The 23,006-nt window shown below is 41.9% G+C and overlaps 1 protein-coding gene across 1 annotated transcript; it reads right to left on the bottom strand.

The window, feature by feature from the left end:
• Window positions 1–5,699: 5,699 nt before the first annotated feature.
• Window positions 5,700–22,689, bottom strand: DDX47 (DEAD-box helicase 47). Its single transcript, XM_010345104.2, has 12 exons — window positions 22,568–22,689; window positions 21,811–21,904; window positions 14,362–14,550; window positions 14,019–14,090; window positions 13,693–13,811; window positions 13,055–13,126; window positions 12,450–12,566; window positions 11,753–11,899; window positions 11,087–11,224; window positions 9,990–10,060; window positions 8,549–8,678; window positions 5,700–6,273 (listed from the first exon to the last, which is right to left on the bottom strand). The coding sequence occupies exons 1-12, from the start codon at window positions 22,652–22,654 to the stop codon at window positions 6,142–6,144; spliced, it is 1,368 nt and encodes a 455-aa protein (XP_010343406.1). The 5' UTR covers window positions 22,655–22,689; the 3' UTR covers window positions 5,700–6,141.
• Window positions 22,690–23,006: the final 317 nt, after the last annotated feature.

Below are 23,006 nucleotides of genomic sequence, written 5' to 3' on the forward strand. Positions count from 1 at the left end.
GCAGGCCAGGTGCAGTGGCTCGCACATGTAATCCCAGCACTTTGGGAAGCCAAGGTGGATGGATCATCTGAGGTCAGGAGTTCGAGACCAGCCTGACCAACACGGCAAAACTCTAAAAATAAAAAAATTAGCTGGGTGTGGTGGCACGTTCTTGTAATCCCAGCTCCTTGGGAGGCTGAGGCAGGAGAATTGCTTGAACCTGGGAGGCGGAGGTTGCAGTGAGCTGAGATTGCACCACTGCAGTCCAGCCTGGGCGACAGAGCAAGACTCTGTCTCAAAAAAAAAAAAAAAAGAAAAGAAAAGATTCTGTGACAGAGATAGGCGCTAGACGGTCTTCTTTCCATATTAACAAATGAGAAAACTCAAGGTTCAGAGAGGTTCAGTAACTCCCCCAAGTTGACACAGCAACAGTGAACAGTCCGATGACTAACACTTTCCCCACCTGCCCTCCTGCTCCTTCCAGCCTCTTTGATGGCACTGGCAGTGGATCAAAGGTTGACAGTCACAGGAGACCTCCTTTTGTGTTTGGAAGGTATCAGGGGATGGATGTCTACGAGCAGACCTCGGGGCTCACCTCCTAGAGACTGCATGGCTCCAGAGAAACCCATTTTCTGTCTCCATTGCATTTGGCACCAGTCAGCTCTTCACTTCAGATGAGACTGTTCAGTGCTATTTCCCAGACTTCAAGTTTCTGCAATTATTTTTAGCAGTAGTTTTAACGCATACCTGGGACAGGTGAGGCACGAAAAGGAATGTGGGTGTGGGTAACCCTTGAATCTCTAGAGCTACAGTCTGAGTCTCTTGTCATTCCAGCTAAAGAGGGGTGACTCACACCCTGATTTCTTATCTGCCCAGAGGCTAGATTTCACCCTAAGAACCATGTGGATTAGAATGTCTTGTATGTTCTCTTGGTTTTAAGGACACAGTTTCTTGATGTTGCTTTGTTACCTGCTTTTGATAACTTGGATCCGTTCACTCTCTGTAACCAACACCACAGCCTGTGGTTCTTTCTGATCCTATTTCCCATGGCTTTGAGGGACGTGGGATAGATAGTCTCCCATTCAGGCTTGTGGATGCCTCTGCAGGCAGGAAGCTACCTAAAAACACTCTGTAAGCAAGATGTCCTTAAAGAGACAGCCAAGTTCTAGGATATTCATTGCATTTTTTGAGAGACTGAGAAAGAATAATCCTGATCTAGTCAGGTCTAGACTCCCCCTTAGCAACTAGAATCCCCTCTGAGTTCCCTTAGATGACTTCTTCATGGATCCCTGGAATTCTGGGCCTGCTTTAAGCCTGAAATAGCCTACACAATTGAAACCCTCTCACTAGGCTCCTAGGACCTGTTCATAAGACAGAGAGGTGTTTTCCTCCTTCTCACTCTCACTCAGCTCTGTAAAGAGGAAGTAAAACTAGGCTACCTAGGCCAGGTACAGTGGTTCAGCACTTGGATCCCAGCACTTGGGAGGCCGAGGCGGGTGAATCACCTGAGATCAGGAGTTCGAGACTAGCCTGACCAACATGGAGAAATCCCATCTCTACTAAAAATACAAAAAATTAGCCAGGTGTGGTGGCACATGCCTATAATCCCAACTACTCAGGAGGCTGAGGTAGGAGAATTGCTTGAACCTGGGAGGCAGAGGTTGTGGTGAACTGAGATCGCACCATTGCACTCCAGCCTGGGCAACGAGAGCGAAACTCCAAAAAAAGAAAAAAACCTAGGCTAGCTAGCACCATGAAGCCACTGTTACTGCAACTGCATACAATGAATACTATATCAGTCGGTTTTATAATTCAGATAAGAAATAAGGAGACATTTTCTCTGGACTGACATCACATGACTATTCCACGATACTCCTTTTATTAAGTCATAAAAGGGTTTGCATTCACAACTGGGGTGGGGAAGATTGTTTTGAAGCTCACCGTTTCTTAAATCAGGAATGTAGAACTAAGGAGCTGTACCAAGAAGGGAATAGCAGGGGGGTCAGGGACCTCGTTCCCCACTCCTACATCTACAGCCTTTAGTATCTTGACTGCAAAGGTAATTTACATTTCATTTCAGAAAATGACACTTTAACGTTCTTCTGTACTTCTAGTAATACCTATCCAAACACTTCTGAAGACCCAACTCCTGTCTCCTCCGCACTTTGCAACGAGTTTGCCCCACAATTTCTAATCCATAATTGCAACCTTAAACCCCCCAGCATGTAGCAGAGTCCACAAGGATGCCCCGTACTGGGCTGAATAGTGTCCCACAAAAAGTCATGTCTACCTATGTATTAGTCTGTTTTCATGCTGCTGTTAAAGACGTACCCGAGATGGGGTAACTTACAAAGAAAAAGAGGTTTAACGGACTCACAGTTCCACATGGCTGGGGAGGCCTCACAGTCATGGCATAATGTGAAAGGCACGTCTTACGCAGCGGCAGGGAAGAGAGAATGAGAGCCAAGCGAAAGGGGGAACCCGTTATGAAACCATCAGATCTCGTGAGACTAATTCACTACCATGAGCACAGTATGGGGGAAACCACCCCCATGATTCGATTATCTTCCACTGAGTCTCTCCCACAACACATGGGAATTCTGGGAGTGACAATTCAAGATGAGATTTGGGTGGGGAAACAGCCAAACCATATCAACCCAGAACCTCGGATGACCTTATTTGGAAATAGGATCCTTGCAGATGTAATTAATTCAGATGAGGTCATGCTGGATTAGGATGAAACCGAAATCCAATAACTAGTCTCCTTATAAGAAGGCCTTGTGAAGACACAAAGATACAAGGCCATGTGCGGATGGAGACAGGGATCGGAGTCATGTTGCTACAGCCAAGAAACACCAGGGACTGCAGGCAAGCGAGGGGCAATGCTGGCTAAGAAGCCAGGAAGGACTCTTCTCTAAAGGTGTCAGATGGAAATGGCCCTGCCCACACCTTAATTTTGGACATCTTAAAATCCAGGACTGTGAGAGAATAATTTGTTGTTTTGAGTCACCCAGTTCCTGGTACTTTGTTTCAGCAGTCCTAGGACATTAAAACACACTTCTATGAGGGTTTCAGCAGCACGACCTCACTATCTCACCTTAGAGGACAGGGCAGGGCAGCCCAGGACTGGCTAATAGAGCACACCTACATGCCTTGCTTTTATTTACTGGTGGATCACATTCATTTCTGTGCCTCTTGCCCTTTGCAATGGCATCTGTGCATTTTCCACTTAGAGTTCTATGCTCTGGATCTGTTAATATACCTGAAGACACAGTGTCCACGGTTCTTTCATCAGTGACCTTTCTTCCCATCCTAGCAAAGCATAATTACATACATACATTAGAGACAGCAGTTAAGCTTTAGAGCAGTAGTTTTTAACCTTTTTAGTCTCCCCAGAAATATGCATATTCCTCAGGGGTCCACAAACCCCAGGCCAGAGACCACTGCCATGTGGAAAGTTCAGACGTCCATGAGGATGATTCCAATCTCTCCTTCTTACTCCCTACTGATACACCGATTCCATTTCAACTTGCTTCTGAAGTCCTCCACTGAGCTGAAACAGCACCCGTGGGCTGACTCAAAGTAAACTGATATCCTAAGCCACCCTGGAAAGTCCCATCGGGAAAATACAATGTTAATGGAGAATTAGCCCCAAGTGGGAGGCACAACTCATAACAAATAGGAACAAGCACGTTCCCGCTCAACCATTTGCCTCCCTATTCTGGTACCCTTTTCTCCTTTCCTTTTCCTTATGGTCTCCTGACTCCTCTAAATTATCCTTCACACAAAGGTACCATAATAGGCAGCAATGAAATTCAGAGCAAACAAAACAACAAACATGTCATGCACTGTACTTCAGTTCATTGCAAATGCCTTGCCCACAGGTGTCCATTTTAGAATGCATCTGTGGTATAAACACTCCGTGATGCTATTTGCAAAGATCTTCCTGCAATGAACAGTCCACCCCAGACTACCACAGAGCATTTTACTGCCCTGTACTCTTCACTCTTCATCAGACGCTTTGACTTAGATGGATATGGAAAGTTTCTTTTCTGCCAAACTTCATTCCAACCTTAATCCATCCAAGTGATTCTTCAGACTCTTTACTTTGGTTCTGCCACTCCAGACACACTCTTCTAATGAAATTGTTATAGACAACAAAAAGTATTAGGCATCTTCTATGTGTAAACATCCTCAGAACATAAGACTGTTCATGATTGGGAATTTCAAAGTTGTTTCTGAATTACAGCAACCCTCCCCTGTAATCCAGCCCCTGGAGTCCCAATGCCTACCTCCTCCCCTGGAGCCGAGGCCCCAGCTCTGTATCTCCTGCATCACCTAATAGATGGGGACAAAAAAAGGTAAGTGGCCAGTGAGCACCAATGACAAGTGGATGAAATCAGGTCTTAGAATTATGTTTCTGATGCATGTTAATTTTACTCTTGTCACCTGGGGATAAGAGTCTACATAAGAGGCTGGGTGGCTGGGCACAGTGGCTCACGCCTGTAATCCCAACACTTTGGGATGCCAAGGTGGGCAGATCACGAGGTCCAGAGATCAAGCAGATCACAAAGTCAGGAGATCAAGACCATCCGGGCCAACAAGGTGAAACCCCATCTCTACTAAAAATATAAAAATCAGCTGGGCATGGTGGCACCTGTCTGTAATCCCAGCTACTTGGGAGGCTAAGGCAGGAGAATTGCTTGAACCAGGGAGCCGGAGGTTGCAGTGCGCTGAGACCACACCACTGCAATCCAGCCTGGCGACAGAGTGAGACTCCATCTCAAAAAAAAAAAAAAAAAAAATGGAGGAAAAAGAGGTTGTGTGCAGTGGCTCATACCTGTAATCCCAACACTTTAGGAGGCCGAGGTGGATGGATCTCTTAAGCTTAGGAGTTCAAGGCCAGTCTGGGTAACATGCCAAGACCCCATCTCTACAAAAAATATAAAAATAAAACAGGAGTGATGGCGTGTGCCTCTAGTCCCAGCTACTCAGGAGGCTGAGGTGGGAGGATCACGAGCCTGGGAGGTCAAGGCTGCAGGTCACACCATTGCACTCCAGCCTAGTCACACTGCACTGAGCTGATGTCACACCACTGCACTCCAGCCTGGGTGACACCAAGATTGTCTCCAAAAAAAAAAAAAAAAATCACTGGGCACAGTGGCTCATGCCTGTAATCCCAGCACTTTGGGAGGCCAATGCAGGTGGATCACAAGGTCAAGAGATCAAGACCATCCTGGCCAATATGGTGAAACCCCATCTCTACTAAAAATACAAAAATTAGCTGGGTGTGGTGGTGCATGCCAGTAGTCCCAGCTACTCAGGAGGCTGAGACAGGAAAATAACTTGATCCCAGGGACACAGAGGTTGCAGTGGGCTGAGGTCATGCTACTGCACTCCAGCCTGGAGACAGAGCGAGACTCTATCTCAAAAAAAAAAAAAAAAAAAAAGAGTCTACATAAGAAACCAGTCTTCCTAAGCACCTGCTTAACTGAGGGAACAAAGGAAATAAATCTATTTAGGGATTTTAAAGACCTCTGCTGTCTTACTGATTGCCTTTGCTCCAGCTGCAAAAAATGCACAACCTCCTTTTAAGTAGGACTTCCCTTTCAAAGCCATTAGGACAACCAATGAATTCACCATGTAATCAACACTTCTTACCTACTAACAAGATATTACTTAAATCTATAAGGTCCTTCAATATCAATGCCTTCAAGGAGTTTGAATCTTTTAAAAATAATATTTAAATTTATTGTTTCATGTTAGTTTGAACAAAGCATAAGCCAAGATGGCTTAAATACCATTTACAGATGTCCAAGTTTCTTTCCAATTACAAGTCATGAGCATCATCAACCTCATCTTGAACTTGCAGCTAAAAAAGGCAAAAGGTCTGTGCGACGTGACGGAAGAGCACATCCTACTCATGTCATGAGCAAGGAATCAAAGTTGAAGAACGGTAAGGGTCTTGACATCAGCACTGTAAGAATTATTCTGCAGTAATGATACCCCAACCCAGAATGGGGACGAGTACTGAGTTAGTTGAGCACATGCTGGACACAATTCTGACAGATTTCAGTCTCAAGATCTCTGTTGGAGCAGGTTTCATTCTCTTCTTCAACTCTCTTTTACAGAACAGCAGAATTTGAGCCTTCATAGAAGTGATTAACGGCCTTTCCGCTTCTTCATTTTTCCTCCAGCCACCTTGTTCCTGACACCAATAGCACCCTCTGTATCATCGTTATCTCCGGCATCCTCTCGTGGGCGTTTCTTCTTTTCTCCATGCTCCCTTAACTCCTACAAGAAAAAAGAGGATGAGATTGAAAAAGAATTACTGGCTCTGAAGGGAACACATGCTCGTCCCCTCTCCTTAAGCTGAAGTATCAAGTAACTCCCTGATGCCTGACATTAGCAAAAAAATGAGACTCAACTCCAAATATATAAAGATGTTAACCTTATTAGTAATCAAAACGTGAACATTCAAATAATAAGGTTTTATTTTCACATGGCAGATTGGCAAAGACTTAAGAGAAGGGTAATCCCCAGTATTGGCCAAGGTGAAGAAAATTCACATATATTGTCACTTATAGTGCAATCTGCTACAGCTTTTCTTGTTCTGGTAGTGGGGGCAATCTGGCATTCTGTATGAATTCCAATTTTAACTGTGTATATCCCTTGGCCCACCAATTCTACTTCTAGGGATTTATTCTAAAGGACTAAGCATGCAAAGCTGTATAAAGCAGGATGTTCAACACTGTACCAAAGCAGAAAAAAAAAAACAGGAAAAAAGCATAAGCATCCATGAATGTAAGTGTTTCAGACACATGATGGAATTCTTTGTAGCCATTAAGAAACGATCACATGGATCCATACTTGTTGAAACAGAAAAATGTTAATCCTATATAATTAGATAAAGTCTAATTGTGGCTAAAGAAAGAAAAGGAGCCAAATGTTATCAATGGTTTTCTGTGGGGAATGGTTTACCTTTTCACTTACTATTTTAATTCTTTCTGTATTTTTTCCCCCAATGCCCATGTAATACTTCTATAAACAAAAATACCAAACCAAAAAATCCCATGTGGGTAGAATAAAAACCAAATCTGTAACTCAGCTACTCCAAAAGCAACCCATGGGCAAAGTTTCTCCATCCCTCAGACTAGAACTCCAGAAAGCAGGCAGCATTTCCAAGGGTTTTCCTCTAAAATCTTCTCATCACCACTGCTACTGTTACTACTGTACAGTGTGAGTATCCCTTATCTGAAATGCCTGGAACCAGTAGTTTTTCAGATTTCAGATTTCTTCTCATTCTAGAATATCTGCAGATACATAATAAGGTATCTTGGGGATAGGACTCAATTCTAAATACAAAATTCATTTGTTTCATATATACCTTATACACATTGTCTGAAGGTAATTTTATACTCTCTCTTTCTCTCTCTCTCTCTCTCTCTCTTTCTCTCTCTCTCTCTCTCTCTCTCTCTATATATATATATATTTTTTTTTTTTGGAGACAGTCTTGCTCTGTCGTCAGGCACCAGGCTGGAGTGCAGTGGTGCGATCTCGGCTCACTGCAACTTCCACCTCCTGGGTTCAGCAATTTCCTGCCTCAGCCTTCTGAGTAGCTGGGATTACAGGCGTGCGCCACCATGCCCAGCTAATATATACAATATTTTAAATAATTTTGTGCATTAAAAAAGTTTTGACTGTGTCTCAATGGTAACCTGTCACATGAAGTCAGGCATGGAATTTTCAACGTGTGGCAATCCTTTTGGCACTCAAAAAGTTTTGGGTCACCGGATGCAGTGGCTCGTGCCTGTAATCCCAGCACTTTAGGAGACCAAGGCAGGTGGATCACCTGAGGTCAGGAGTTCAAGACCAGCCTGACCAACATGGAGAAACCCCGTCTCTAATAAAAATACAAAATTAGCCAGGCATGGTGGTACATGCCTATAATCCCAGCTACTTGGGAGGCTGAGGCAGAAGAATTGCTTGAACCCAGGAGGCAGAGGTTACAGTGAGCCGAAACTGCACCATTGCACTCCAGCCTGAGCAACATCCATCTCAAAAAAAAAAAAAGTTTTGAATCTTGGCTTTGGATTTCAAATTTTTGGATTAGGTATGATCAGCCCTTACTAGTAACTATGTAGTTTACATTGGCTTATCTGGTGCTCATAAAACCCCGTAAGATATTCAAGGCAAGTGTTATTCCCAATTTACAGGTGAGAAACTGATTCTGATGCTGAGAAATGAGGCAAATTTCCCAAGCTCACATAGTTCACACAGCTGGATCTTCTGACTTCAAGTCCAATGAATGATCTCACCACATGTGACACATGAACAGTGGCTGTGAATGGGGTCACTCTGGTTAGACTGAGGCCAAACCCTGATTCAACCATTTCGTTGTATGGTCTAATGCAAATTACCTACCATCTGTACACCTTAGTCTGCTCATCTTACATTTGGAATAAAATAATACCCAGCTTCTGCAGTCTCTTACAAGGTTTAATATAATAAAGTGACACAGAGTTAACACTGTTTGCACAGACACTGTTGAGAAAAGAAACTTGCATACCATTCGGGCAAATCTTTGGGCTTCAGCCACACGTTCTGTCAGCATCATAACTTCATCATCCTGTGTCGGAAAGACTGGTAGTTTCTTCCCAATTAAGTGTTCTATGCGCTGGAAGAGCTCCACATCATACCTGAGGAAGGAAAATCGCACAGCTTTGGTTGCCTGGTAATGTAAGTGTCTGTCCATTCACAATTTACTATTATATGATACAACGCAGTATCAGCCATGGGTTGAAACAATATCGAACATGTTGTTTCTTTTCTAAATATTGGTTAAGTGCAATCTCTGTGCGTAGCCAATTTGAAAATCACTCAAGGGAGGCTAGGCATGGTGGCTTGCACCTGTAATCCCAATGCTTTGGGAGGTCCAAGCAGGAGGATCACTTGAGTCCAGGAGTTCCAGACCAGCCTGGACAACGTAGTGAGATACTATCTCTATAAAAAATTAGAAATCAGCCAATCATGGTGGCATGTGCCTGTAGTCCCAGCCACTGAGGAGGCTGAGGTACAAGGACCACGTGAGTTAGGAGTTTGAAGCTGCAGTGAGCTATGATTGAGCCACTGCAGTCCAGCCTGGGCAACAGAGTGAAACCTTGCCACGTAAAAAAAAAAAAAAAAGACATGAAAATCGGCCGGGCAGGTGACTCACCCTGTAATCTCAGCACTATGGGAGGCTGAGGTGGGCAGATCACTTGAGTTCAAGAGTTTTGAGACCAGCCTGGCCAACATGACAAAACCTTGTCTCTACTAAAAATACAAAAAAAGGGCCAGGTGTGCTGGCATGTATTTGTGGTCCCAGCTACTTGGGAGGCAGGAGGACTACTTGAGCCCAGGGGGCGAGGGGTGCACTTAGCCAAGATTGCACCACGGCACTCCAGCCTAGGCAGCAGAACAAGACCCTATTTTTAAAAAAAGCAAGCAAGAGAAAGAGAAGAGAGGAGAAGAGGGGAGGGGGGAGTGGAGGGGAGAAGGGAAGTGAAGGGGAGGGGAGTCGGGGAGGGGAGTGGAGGAGGGGAGAGGAAGGAGAGAGAAAGAAAGAAAATCACCCAAGGTATTTAATCACAGAACAGCCTTGGGTACATAAAAATTTGTTCCTTAAAAAACAAAAAGAAAAACAACAAAAAAATTTGTTCCTTAAAAAAAAAAATCAGAAATAGTTATTCTAATGCTTTCTGAGTTGACAGAAAGGCAACTGCTCTCCAGCTCCAGGTACCATTCTACATGCCAAATACTATACTAGATCTTTTACATATATTATCTCCAGTTTTCACCAAAAGTCTGATAGATAGATATTATTATTCCCATCTTTCAACTCCTTCTTCCTGGTTTTCAGTATGAAAGTGATTAGTGTAGTAAATGATAGCGTTAGGTTCCCAGCCAGTGGCTCAAAAGTTCTGCTCTTTTCTCTATATTGCTCTGCCCCCTAAAGCTGATTTACTTACTGTGTGACAAAAGTAATAGCCTTTCCGGAGCGCCCAGCTCTAGCTGTACGACCCACTCGATGGATGTAATCCTAAAACAAAAAGGGTAAATAAAGTTACATGGATTATAAGTCAAAAAAAAAACAAAAAAAAAAAACAAAAAAAAAAACCTACTTATGGAAAGTCTTGCTGCAAAACCTTTGAAAGAAAATAGATTCATGTTGTAACATGGAGAAAATAAATGGCCTGGGCAATTTGTTGAGACAAATCTACTTCATCTTTTTTATTCTCTTTGCAGCACAAAATTGATCCAATGCTTTCCCTTCTTTTACAGAAAGATAAATCTACAAAGCGTATCTACATGGTCACAGGCTACATGGTAATTTTAAGAGACAGCACTGGATGGCAAGGCAGACCCGGGTTACAGCTCTGGTCTACCACCTGCCAGTTACACAATTACCTGCAAATCACATAACCTCTCTGAACCTGTTTCCATCCATTGGACAGGAATAAAAATACATGCCCAAATTAGAGCTGTTATGAAAATCAAATGAGATGGCACCTTGTCTACAGCAGTAAAATACAAAGACAAGAGACACACCAGTTCTCATCCAGGGATGATTGTGTCATCCTCAAGGGACACTGTAGTGTCCTGGAAATATTTCTGATTAAAACAAGTGGAAGTGTGTGTGACGCCGCCATTTAGTGGGTAGAGGCCAGGAATACTGCTTGGACTCCTTCAACTCAAAGAACAACTCCCGCAACAAAGAATCCGATAGTTTAAAATGTTCACGGTGCCAAGGCTGAGAGACTTTGTGATTCACTAAGAACTACAGGCTGTCATTCTCAAGAAACAACAGTGACCTAGATTAGTATGTGGTGCACCTGTCTCTTTTGACTATGAGGATCTAGTAACTCTCCTTGGCTACCTCCTTCATATGTACCAATGTTACATGCACAGGCCTGTGCAAGGTGATGAGAATGAACAAATCAAGGGCTTTCTTGTTTTTTGATACTTAATCAGGAACAAAAAACTGCTGTAACTAAGGAAAGACAGAAGACATTCCATTAAGAAATACACTTTAGGACTAGAAAGGCAAGTTAGCAACAGGACTCACCTTGGAATGGGTAGGAATGTCAAAGTTGACAACTACATCTACATGAGGTATGTCCAAACCTCGGCTGGCAACGTCAGTTGCTAGAAGAATGGAACGGGCCTTGGCCTTAAACTTATTAAGGGATCCTAGGCGCTTACTCTGAGGCAATGAAAAGAAATGTTGGACAACTTAACGTATGTTTTGGAATATGAAACACAAAACAGATGAACACAAGAACAAAGGGACATACATTTTTTAAAAGTTTTTTTCCCCCTAAGTTTTGAATGGGGCTTCAAGGGACAAAAAGAAATACGGAAGCAACAAAAATAAGTAAGACTCAACAAAAAATAAGATACAAAAAAAGGGTAGTTTGAAATGTAAGAAAGGTAACTCGGAAATAATTTATTAATGTTTTTAGAGACCAGAGTCATTATTATCACTAGGGCTGAATAAATCAACTCAACAGCTTGTAAACCAGACAGGTACATATGAAATATTCTAATAGAAGCCTCCTGCTACCCTGAAAGAAGAAAGCAAGGATCTAGGGCAACACTTCGAAGCCCATAATTACAACAATTACGGAAACAGGCATTGATGCCCTATGTCCTTATTGTACAAATCTACTGTTAGGAGGTTTATCTCACTCACGCCACCAGTGCATGGCTGATGATGACGAAGAATCCTTACCTGACTCATCTGTCCATGGAGGGGGATGGCAGTGAATCCAAGATTTCGCAGTAGCAAAGCTGTTCTCTGGGTATTGTTACAGGTGCTGCAGAATATCATAAAGGAGTTTCCAGCCAATTCATTTAGAATATAAACCAGGTAGGTATCCTAAGTTACAAACCCAAAACAATAAATGTAATTGAACCTGGGAGAAAGGATTAGAGACCTGGCATACACATAGGTAAAAGACTAAGCCTATAGTTGTTTCTCAATTATCCAGACCCCCAGCTGCCAGCTTTGCAATCCTTAACCAGCATTACCATCTCTGTGAACCATGTATTCCCCACACAGCCTAAAAGCAAGCAGGAGATCTATACTGAGCGAACAGGAGAAGTCATTATATCAAAGCACAAAACCAGGGGCTTCATCCTAAATAAAAGCTACGTAATAAGCAGACAGAGAAAAAATTACCTCAAGGATGGGGATGGGAAGGAATTATATGATTACATCACGACTTCAATGTTGTGGTTTAATGTGTTGTGAATTCCTGGAATGTCTGGCTTATCAGCGATAATATAAGCATGAGGTGCACTCTAAAGCAAACAGACAGGACGCCAATCTGCATTGCAACTCTTAGCTAATCAAGAGTTGACATGTTTTCAGATGCTTTGGTGAAAAGAAGAGGGAGAGGCAGGAATGATCAAAGTAAACACTTTACCTTGAATTTAGAAGGAATAAAAATATAATATTGCTGTAATTTTTCAACTGTCTGGTATTTAGAGGAAACGGCACATTTCACAGGATTCTTCAGAGCTGCTCGCTGAAGTTTTTGCACCTGAAGGAAGAAAATCCAGAATAGCACGCTGATGCCTAAACACTATTTATGAAATGGTTTGGCTCTGTGTCCCCACCCAAATCTCATGTCAAACTGCAATCCCCACGTGTCACGGGAGGGACCTGGTGGAAGGTGATTGGATCGTGGAGGCGGATTTTCCCCATGCTGTTCTCATGATAGTGAGTTCTCACAATTTCTGATGGTTTTAAAGTGTGGCACTGCCCCCACCTCCTGCCACCATGTAAGACGTGCCTTGCTTCCCCTTTGCCTTCTGCCATAAATGTAAGTTTCCTGAGGTCTCCCCAGCCACGTGGAACTGTGAGTCAATTATATCTCTTTTCTGTTTAAATTACCTAGTGTCAGATAGTTCTTTATAGCAGTGTGAAAACGGACAAAAGCAATTTATTTTTACTTATTGTTATTATTTTTGTTACTGTTTACTTTATGTATCAATTCTCATAAAGAAGAAACAAAAGTCCTAGCAAAACCTTCTTGGTCATGGTGGCAGAGAAGAGGAATGTTTTCCGATCTCGAGGAATCACTTTGAGGATCTTGTCAACCTAAGGCACAAAGGAGAAAAGATGCCAATGTAACATTCAGGCTGGAAGACCAGAAAATCCTCTGGGTAATGAAGGAGGTAGACACTAACAAACCAAATGTATCGCTGTGAGGATTTGAGACTCGAAAATTCAATTCAATTCAGCTAAGGTTTACTGAATATTTACTATCTGATACCCCACCAGACACTACAAAAAATATCTTTCTGAGAAAAGAATAGTATAAATTAGTAGACTGGAGCTAATCTAATGGAAAAGTCAATATTAATCAACTAAGTAAGCTGGGAGTAGAGGGTCATCAAAAAAAATGAAGATATTTCAGGATGTATGTCAAGGTCTAAATTAAATGAAATGGAAGAGAAAATCTGGTTTTGATATATACCATTTCTGGAGTCAGAGCCAGAGTATATTCTAAAGATAAGAGGGTGCTCAGTAAATGCAACTTGAAGATTATCAAGAATAAAACTGATACTGATGCAATGTTCAATATAAAACAAGTGGGCATTGAACCAATTTTGAAACAGGAACCCTGAGATGCTCTAAGAGGAGGAAAGAAACTGAGAGCTCACCTCTGTCTCAAAATCCATATTCAGTATTCGGTCGGCTTCATCCATGACCAAGTATTTGAGAGCTCTCAAGTTGAAACCTTTTGTGTTTTCCAAGTGGTCAATCAGTCGACCAGGAGTTGCTACCAAGATAGGTTGAGGAGAAACAGTGATGTTTTAGAACAGGTCAAAAAATAAATAAAGGTATCTGCCCCACCCCACAGCTCTCCACCAAATTTAACTTAAGAAATTAAAAAGTTTAACAGGGTTACAAAATCTTCCTATCCAACACTGATAGATTTTCTCCAGTTCATCACTGCCAATGTCTTTTACCTCTCTCAGTTACTCACCTATTATTATATGTGGTTTTTTTGCAAGGGCCAAAGATTGAGACATTGAATCAATTCCACCTACAATTACAGCTACAGAGAGAAAAAGAACATAGAGATGAGATCCTTAATTTTTTCCACAGTCCACTGAGTATCTTTTAAAGCCAATGCCAGATTTCTACTTAAATTTGCTCTTCCCTTACAATTAATACTCTTCCCAAAGCAACAATACAACATTAGCTCTTTAGGTCAATAAATGATGCTAGTAACACTTTATTCCATTTTCCTTTCACACTCATTATTCACTTGTAATATAAGCCCCTACAAACTACAACCCAGGATCCCTTCCCTCTCAGACACTTACCACTCTGCACTCCAATGGAGGACCCCAGGGCTTCAAACTGCTCTGAGATCTGAAAGGCCAGCTCCCGAGTCGGGGTGAGAACCAGGGCAAACAAACGCTGTGGGGTCTCCAGCAGTGCATTTAGAATGGGCAAAGCAAAGGCGCCTGTTTTTCCAGAGCCAGTTTCTGCCAGCCCAATAATATCACGACCTAGAAAAAAAAGAAAACATTCAACAGCCAAGAAATTCTCTCTGCACTATTTCCGTGTTTTCTACAGTGACATGATGCTGGGCACGAAATAAACTCTGAATAAACATCTGATGAACTGAGGAGAGAGAAAGGCTGAAAACAGAAAAGACATGGTCTCTGTCTTGGATAAGCTCAAAACCCAGTGGTGAGACAAACATACAAACGCATTGTAATGTGATAAGAGTTTTAATATAAGCCCCTACAAACTACAGTAAGAACACAAGGAAAAGAGTTAGAAAAGGCTAACGGAGGTGATGAGTGAGTTAAACCTGGAAGTAAGCAAAGAAAGGAAGAAAGGATATTCCTGTAAGAGGGAAGAGAATTAAGGCTTTACAGAACATAGCATGCATAGTTAGGCTGAGAAGTGCAATGTGGCTGGAAAACAGAAGTGTTAAGGGAGAAAGAAGAATGAGGCTAGAGTTTTGATGCTTTCCTATAAGAGAGAATTGAAGGATTTTAAACAGGGAAAATCATGATCAATATTACTCTTTAGGATGATAAACTCCAGACCTGATGGCATAAGGAGGAGCCAAGGAACTTAACAGTGCATGCCATTTACTGCTGCTTCTGAGGGAAGAATGCTCTAAGGAATTCTTTAAGAACAGGTCACCACTGTGTGTTATCACCACTCAAGCCACAATTTACGACTTGGAAATTAACTCCTGAGTCAAAAGCACTATCTCCAGGCTGGCTGCAGATAGTTTTTCATTTTTCGTTTTTTTGTTGTTTTGTTTTTTTTTTTAATTAATCAAGGATTTCTTTTTATTTAACAGTGAAACAACAAGGGGAAAACAGTCTGGCAATTTTAACATTTGTCTCTATGTTTCTTTGAGTGGGCATTTCTATCTATCATTAGCTCAAAAAAACTTAACATTCGTAGACTAAAAATTACATAAGGGAACAACAAAAGAATAACAACTTCCAACGACAGAACTGGGGCTTGGTCATCTGCATGGGTGTGAATACTGAGGCATCGAAATGGCGGAAGAGAGGAGGAAAAAGGCCTTTATCCAAGACGGCACATTTTAATGATAACTCACCATGATATTCAGCACTAGTAAAGACCTACAAGTGCTTCTGAAGTGAAATGTATCATTACTTCCAGCCTCCAAAACGTTCTGTCAGTTGAACCTGGCTTTTGTCTTTTGAATCATTCTGCAAGGACGTTTTTGAACTCTCAGCTACTCTCTCAGCACATCACTCTCTAATATTTAATGAGCAATGAGTACATGAAAAATAGAGTTGTCTCAAGCCTAGGACAGGAAACTATATTCTTTGCCTTTGTTTCCTCCTGTTGTCCTTGCTTTTTCATCTTTTCCCCACCTAAACAGAACCACACACACATATCATATGTAGAAAAACTTCTCAAAACTAGTTATTTTCACAGGGGCCCTAGCATATGGGCCTACCGTGAGGTAGCTATGCGCTACAACAGCATCCAGTGAGAATGCTCCCTATTAAATCACGGCCCCCACAGTTGCTGCTCCTGTCCTATGACTGTGTTACTGCGGAGAAGTCTTCTTTACCTAGAAAATAATCCTACAATAAATAAATCCCTTTTCCCCGACATAACCTACACATGACTTCCAATTTGAAATGACTTCAATGACCAGAACAAGGAAAACCAAGGTTCAACTGAGACACTGGATGTAATTCAGGAGAGATATGATGGTGGCCTGAACTGAGGCCAGGCATGAGCACAGGCACCAGTGAGATTCAGAAACTAACAAAAGGTAATGTGAGTGACACACACATTTTTAGTGCGCGACACTCAAAAGCCAAAAACCGAGATATAGGCAACAGAAAAATTAGTCCTGGTGAGGAAAATAAGGACTTTGGTTTCCACATAGGGAACTCGAAACTTAAGGTTCCTGCAATAAACTCAAAAAGATATGTCTAAAAACCAGCTGGATGGACTTGTTTGGAGCTCAGGAAAAAAGTGGGGGTTAGAACAGACATGGGAGCCATGAGTATCCTACCACTGGTACTCCCTCGGGGGCAGATGTTTCAGAGTCATCTATGAGGCTTACGCGTGTGCGTGTTTGTGTGTGTGTGTGTGTGTGTGTACCTAGTCCCACTCCTGGAAATTCTGATTCAGTAGGTCTTGGCTGGGGCCTAGAAATCTCTATTTAACAACAACAACAAAAGCTCCACAGATGATTCTGATGAATACAGACTCACTTTAAGACAGGCTTTAAGGCTGAGGGCTGAATGAGAAATGTTACATAATGTTTCAGAGTAAGAAAAAAGACAGAATCAATATTGTAAGGCAAAGGGAAAGGAATCAGAAGAGACTGAGAAACAATAGCTAGAAAGACAGAAGAGGAAAATGCTGTCTTGAAATTAAGGAGGAAGACAGCTTCAAGCAAGAAGAGTGATCAGTAGTGTTCAATGACACTGACCAAGTAGAACAGACTTGTAAAATCCATCTCTTAAACATTAATCAGTTGAACCAGGATCTGCCATGCCAGATTAGACAACAGTGTGATACGGCGTGGCTCTGTGTCCCCACCCAAATCTCATCTTGAATTGTACTCCCGTAATTTCCACATGTTGTGGGAGGGACCCAGTGGGAGATAATTTGAATCACGGAGGCAGTTTCCCCTACACTGTTCTAGTGGTAGTGAAAAGGTCTTACGAGATCTGATGGGTTTTATCAGTGGTTTCTGCTTTTGCATCTCTCTCATTTTCTCTTGCTGCCACCATGTAAGAAGTACCTTTGTCTCCTGCCATGATTCTGAGGCCTCCCGCCACAAATGGAACTGTAAGTTCAATTAAACCTCTTTTTCTTCCCAGTCTCAGGTATGTCTTTACCAGCAGCATGAAAACGGACTAATACACAGTGTATCCTAATAAATTATATTCTTTAGCCTTCTTTTCATTAACATCAGTGTTTTCCATTCAAAAGCATATGCAGAGATGTGAAATCCAAGTCAAACCAGACAATGGACTGATTTTTTTAAAGATTATAGAAACAAATGACAATTCAGGAATAAAATATCTCACTCATCTACTTATTTTAATGTTCTCCCGTGGCAGGGCAGGTAACAATGAATTGCAACAGCATCCACCTATCTGAGAAATAAAGGTCAGTGTAAGCAAATGATTCCCAAACCCTTTTATTCCTCAACTCCTAGGGGATAGAGCCATCCCTGCCTGTATAACACAACACACCTTCAGGAACAGCGAGCAGGGGAGCTAGGATTTGTCCTTTTTTTCAAGGGAAATCTTAACATTTCAGAAGAAAGGATACATAAGAAAGATTTAGGGAAGTAAAAGAGCTGAAGCTGCTTCATTCATGAAGCAGTAAGCACCACTTGCTGCCCACAGCTGAGGCCTGCACTGCTTTCAGCTTTTTAATGAGTCCCTCAGAGCAACCCTCAGTTTGCAAAACTGCTATATTTTTCTATGTCATTTCCTTTGTTTCCCTCTGAAGAAATCTCTAAGCCTTTTCATTGTTTATACTTGTAGAGAATAGACCAGAATACACAAAATTCTTAAGAGCAGAATACATTTTGTCATATAGACCTGCCACATTGCTAGCCGTGAATTAAGTGCTCGCTATACGGCAGCCATTAATAAACTGAAATTCTTTGAGGACAACTCTAAGAGATCTCTAAAACCAACATATATAGATGGTATCTCACTGTGTTGCCCAGGCAGGTCTCAAACTCCTGGCCTCAAGCAATCCTCCCACCTCAGCCTCCCAAAGCGCTGGAGTTATAAGCATGAACCACCATGCCCGTCAAACCATTTTTGATCTCTTGACAGAAACACGCTTTTTCGAGCTATAAGATTCTAGGTTCAAATTCCAGCTCTGGCAATAATTAGTTATGTGACTCTAGCCAAGGGACTTAACCCCCTGAGTCTCAATTTCCACACTAACAAAACAATCATCCCCACCTACTGTTCTGGATTGTCACAAGGTTTAAGAACAGCAGACAACCCGGGCTCAGTAACTTTGCAGAAACTGAAAATGTCATTAGTCCCAAATTAAAATTTACAAGTTAGTTTAATCACATAACTACAGCAACAAAAACAAACACTAGATTATTTGAATCGTTTGCTTAGAGGCAGAATCTATAGATTCAAATGAAGCATTTATAAACTACTCATTAGAATGAGACAAACTCAAGAATAAGAATAAAGACATTTTCCATGGTGATCATTTCTGTCAGTTCCTAGGAATCTTCAACTGACCCCTCCCTATTCTTTTCTGCAACAAATTTAAACTTATGGCTGAAAAAATTAGAATGATTTTAGGATTATTACCAGCTATTTTGACTCTTTCTTCTTACCTATGCTGTAGGGCAAACTGGAAAATTTAAAATCCATGAACCCTGCTATTTTAAAGTAGCACTGAGCCACCAGCCTTTATATGGTCCTTGTCCTCCAAACCTCTACACAAGCTGGAAGTGTTTACTAGCCCCTCCTTGAGACACTTTCCCTTCCCTAATCTGTGTGAACCTATACTCTCATGATTTTCAACCCTCTATTGACGCTTCCAATTTTCCTCTGTCATCTTCTGGCCTCATTTGCCAATCTAACCCATTTCTAGTCTCAGTTATAATCGCTCTTTGGATACAGTGTCTAGAGCCAGTTCTGGCCTTTTGATCAAGTTCCAATCCCAAAGTTCCAACTGTCTATTTTTTTCCTATTTTATTGTCCTCCAGTTTTATTGACAAAAAGTTATAATATACTTATGGCATACAGTGCAAAGTTTTGATATATTTATACTCTGTAAAGCGATTAAATCAAGCTCATTAACCTATCTGTCAGCTCACATCCTTGTCACCTTTGTGGTGAGAACATTTAAGATCTACTCTCCTAACAATTTTCAAATACACAAAACATTATTATTAACTGTAGTCACCATGCTAGTCAATAGATCTTCAGAAATTATCCATCCTGTCTCACTGAAACTGTACCCTAAGCAACATTTCCCCATTCCCTTCCCACAATTATCAACTCTAGCTCATTGATATCCAAAATCAGTGACTTCCAACTGAATTCAGCTTTCCTGAATTGCTCCCCCTGTTCCCTTCTGGTATCAGTGATACACCAATAATATGCCCTAAACATATAGCCTAGAAACTGGGCAATAATCTTACATTTTCTCCACCCCTGCCTTGCCATCTACTTTACTGGTTATATAATAATGATTCTTTTTCTAACATTTTCTCTTTTTCATTCTACCACCACCCTACCCATTATTTATTGCTAAAATCATTACAATGACATTGGTTTCCCAGACTCCAATCTCTTGTCTCTAATGATCTTTCACAGCTATGAGATTAATCTTCCAAGAGTACAACTCTAAATCCTTAATCTCCAAAAATGCTCCACTGCCTATGAAACAAAGACCAAATTCCTTGACCCAGCACTCAAATCTTTCATAATCTGGCCCCAATCACCTTACCGAACTTTTTCACTACTCTGTTAAGTACTTGCAAATCTCCATACATGCCCATGTTTTCCAGACTGGCTTTTTTTCATGCTGTTCCCTATGCCTAGAAAGTCCTCCCCTCCCCTCATATCTGAATGTCTAACTCCTTCTAAATTCAGTCTTCAAGGTTCAGCTCAAATGTCCTCCCAACCTCCCTGGCCAAAAATAAAATGAAATAAATCTTCTCTAATCCATCCCAATTAGAAGTAATCTCCTCTCCCTCAGTGCACTCTGAATGTAACTTTCTTAGGTCCCCATTCAACTTGTAATAAATTTATAATTATCTCTTTAACAGAATGTAGACTCTTGGAGAAGGCAGTTAATCTCCAGTGCATTACATTTACACCAAATAGTTACTATGAATGGAAGGAGCAAATGAAGTTTTGCAGAGTAAGCCTAACCCCTTTTCCACATGACAGTTCTTCAAATCATTAAATTTTTCCATTATTATAAATAACAATCGATACATTAATTACCAATAATAATCATAATTATAGCTTAATCACTAATATAGTAATTAATACAATAATAGCTATATTAATACTAACAATAATTAGCCACATTACTCCTCTTAGAATAATAGCTAAGATTACATTCACTTTCTCTGAAGATCTTAAAAGATTTCAGTTAACTAACACCTCTGGGTCTCTTTTATCACCTACTCTAATCCTGTAAAGTTGGTACTTGAGGAATCTAAGAGCAGGACTTTGCTTTTACTCCTGTTAAAGTCCATCCAATTACGGCCAGGTGTGGTGGCTCACGCCTGTAATCCCGGCACTTTGGGAGGCCAAAGCAGGCGGATCACTTGAAGTCAGGAGTTCCAGACCAGCCTGGCCAACATGCTGAACCCCATCTCTAAGAAAAATACAAAATCAGCCGGGCATACTTGGGAGACTGAGATGGGAGAGTTGCTTGAACCCAGGAAGCAGAGGTTGCAGTAAGCCAAGATTGCACCACTGCACTCCAGCCTGTGCTACAGAGTAAAACTCCGTCTCAGAAAAACTCCATCTTAAAAAAAAGTCTCGGCCGGGCGCGGTGGCTCAAGCCTGTAATCCCAGCACTTTGGGAGGCCGAGGCGGGTGGATCACGAGGTCAAGAGGTCAAGACCATCCTGGCCAACATGGTGAAACCCCGTCTCTACTAAAAATACAAAAAAATTAGCTGGGCATGGTGGCACGTGCCTGCAATCCCAACTGCTCAGGAGGCTGGGGCAGGAGAATTGCCTGAACCCAGAAGGCAGAGGTTGCGGTGAGCCGAGATCGAGCCATTGCACTACAGCCTGGGTAAGAAGAGCGAAACTCCATCTCAAAAAAAAAAAAAAAGTCTCAAAAATAAAAAAGTTCATCCTGTTGGTTTCAGTTCCACTAGCCAACAATCAGCACTTTAACCATTCTTTTACAAATCTGATAAGCATGCCTCACAGCAAGAACTCTCAACTCAAGACATACCTAAGTGTTCCAGGCATCCTTCCCTAAGTGTGCACCCATTGATGCATAAAGTCTACCCAGATTGTCGTTAATATACTTTAATCCAGGGCCTCCTTAAAGTCAGCATCTGTGGCAGAGAACAAACCCTTTCAGCTATTAAGACAGAAAGTAAGCTCAGTAAAACTGTAGAATGCCATTTTCAAATACCACTACCCAAACTTTGTACATTTAGTGACCATATCCTCATTTCACTTTAAGTATCCAGTATGCAAGCAACAGCTTTCGAAAGGGGTAAGTATCTAATTGAGATAACTTTATATTAAATCTGTATGTGGTCATACAACCTACCTTGCAAGGCCAAAGGAATAGCTTCAATCTGGATCTTTGTGGGTTTTGTCCAACCCAATTGGTCACAAGCTTCACACAATACATCTGTCACACCCTTAGAATTCAGAAAAATATACCTTAGCCAAGAACAGCACACACCTACCTCCCTCCTACTTAACTGACTTTGACAGAACCATCATGTACAACCCTTATACTTGATTTAAAAGGTATTTACTGTGCATTTCAGAGCCTACTCTTTATAACATGAGACAGTAGCTCAAGACTTAATGAACACTTTGTACTCACCAAGGCCAAGGCCAAGTGCTTTACATGTATCATCTCACTTAATTGTCACAACAATTCTGAGAGGTAAGTACTTTTACTATCCCCAATTTACAGATGTGGAAAGAAAAGCACAGAGGTAACAATTTGTCTATAGTAAGAGACTGGGTCAAAATTCAAATCTGATTGGTTCATCTGACTCCAAAGCTCCACCTATAGAGACCAATTCCCCATATGTACAACCTCCTGGACACATACAAACGTTGCCACACTAAACTGGAGAACAGGGCAAATGGGGGCCCTCAAGGCCCAGCAGCCCTCTCACCACCCAAACTCGGAGTAAGTCCGGAACTCGGCCCTCTGAAATTCTGGGGGAAAACCCAAGCTAGGCCCCGAGAGGCTTTTGTACACTATCAGACCGGGGTCTAAGGTAACTGGGTTATGCCTGAGCCTGACACCAAGGTATATAAAAGAAGCTAGCATCACCCATTCTCACCAGGTCTTTAAATGTTTTAGTTTCCTCCTCTTCTACCACCGGCTGGGACGTTTCGGTCGGACAATCGTGCTCCTCGGACGCCGCCATCTTGCCCGAGGTCTCCGGAAGTGGGTCTGCGGCGCGCGGGATGCTGGGAAATGTAGTTTTAGTTCTCCCCGGTCGGCTTGCTCTGGGCGCCCTCTGCGGGCTTGCAGGGATTTGCACCCGTCCGCTAGGCGGGTGGGGCCCGGCGGAAATGCAACTCAAAATTAGCGGTGGATATGAGCGCGTAGGCTTGGGGATGGATCCGAGTGCAGAAGGGGCTGATCACGAGGGAATCCAGCTGACCTTTAGGTCCCTCTTAAAGAGCATTCCCTACGTGTGTCTCCAGTTATGTTCCTCAGTTTTCTCACCATAGAATTTGGAACGGATTGGTATCACAATACTACTTTTTTTATTA

Source organism: Saimiri boliviensis, chromosome 7, assembly GCF_048565385.1.
Source record: "Saimiri boliviensis isolate mSaiBol1 chromosome 7, mSaiBol1.pri, whole genome shotgun sequence".
NCBI classification, from domain to species: domain Eukaryota; kingdom Metazoa; phylum Chordata; class Mammalia; order Primates; family Cebidae; genus Saimiri; species Saimiri boliviensis.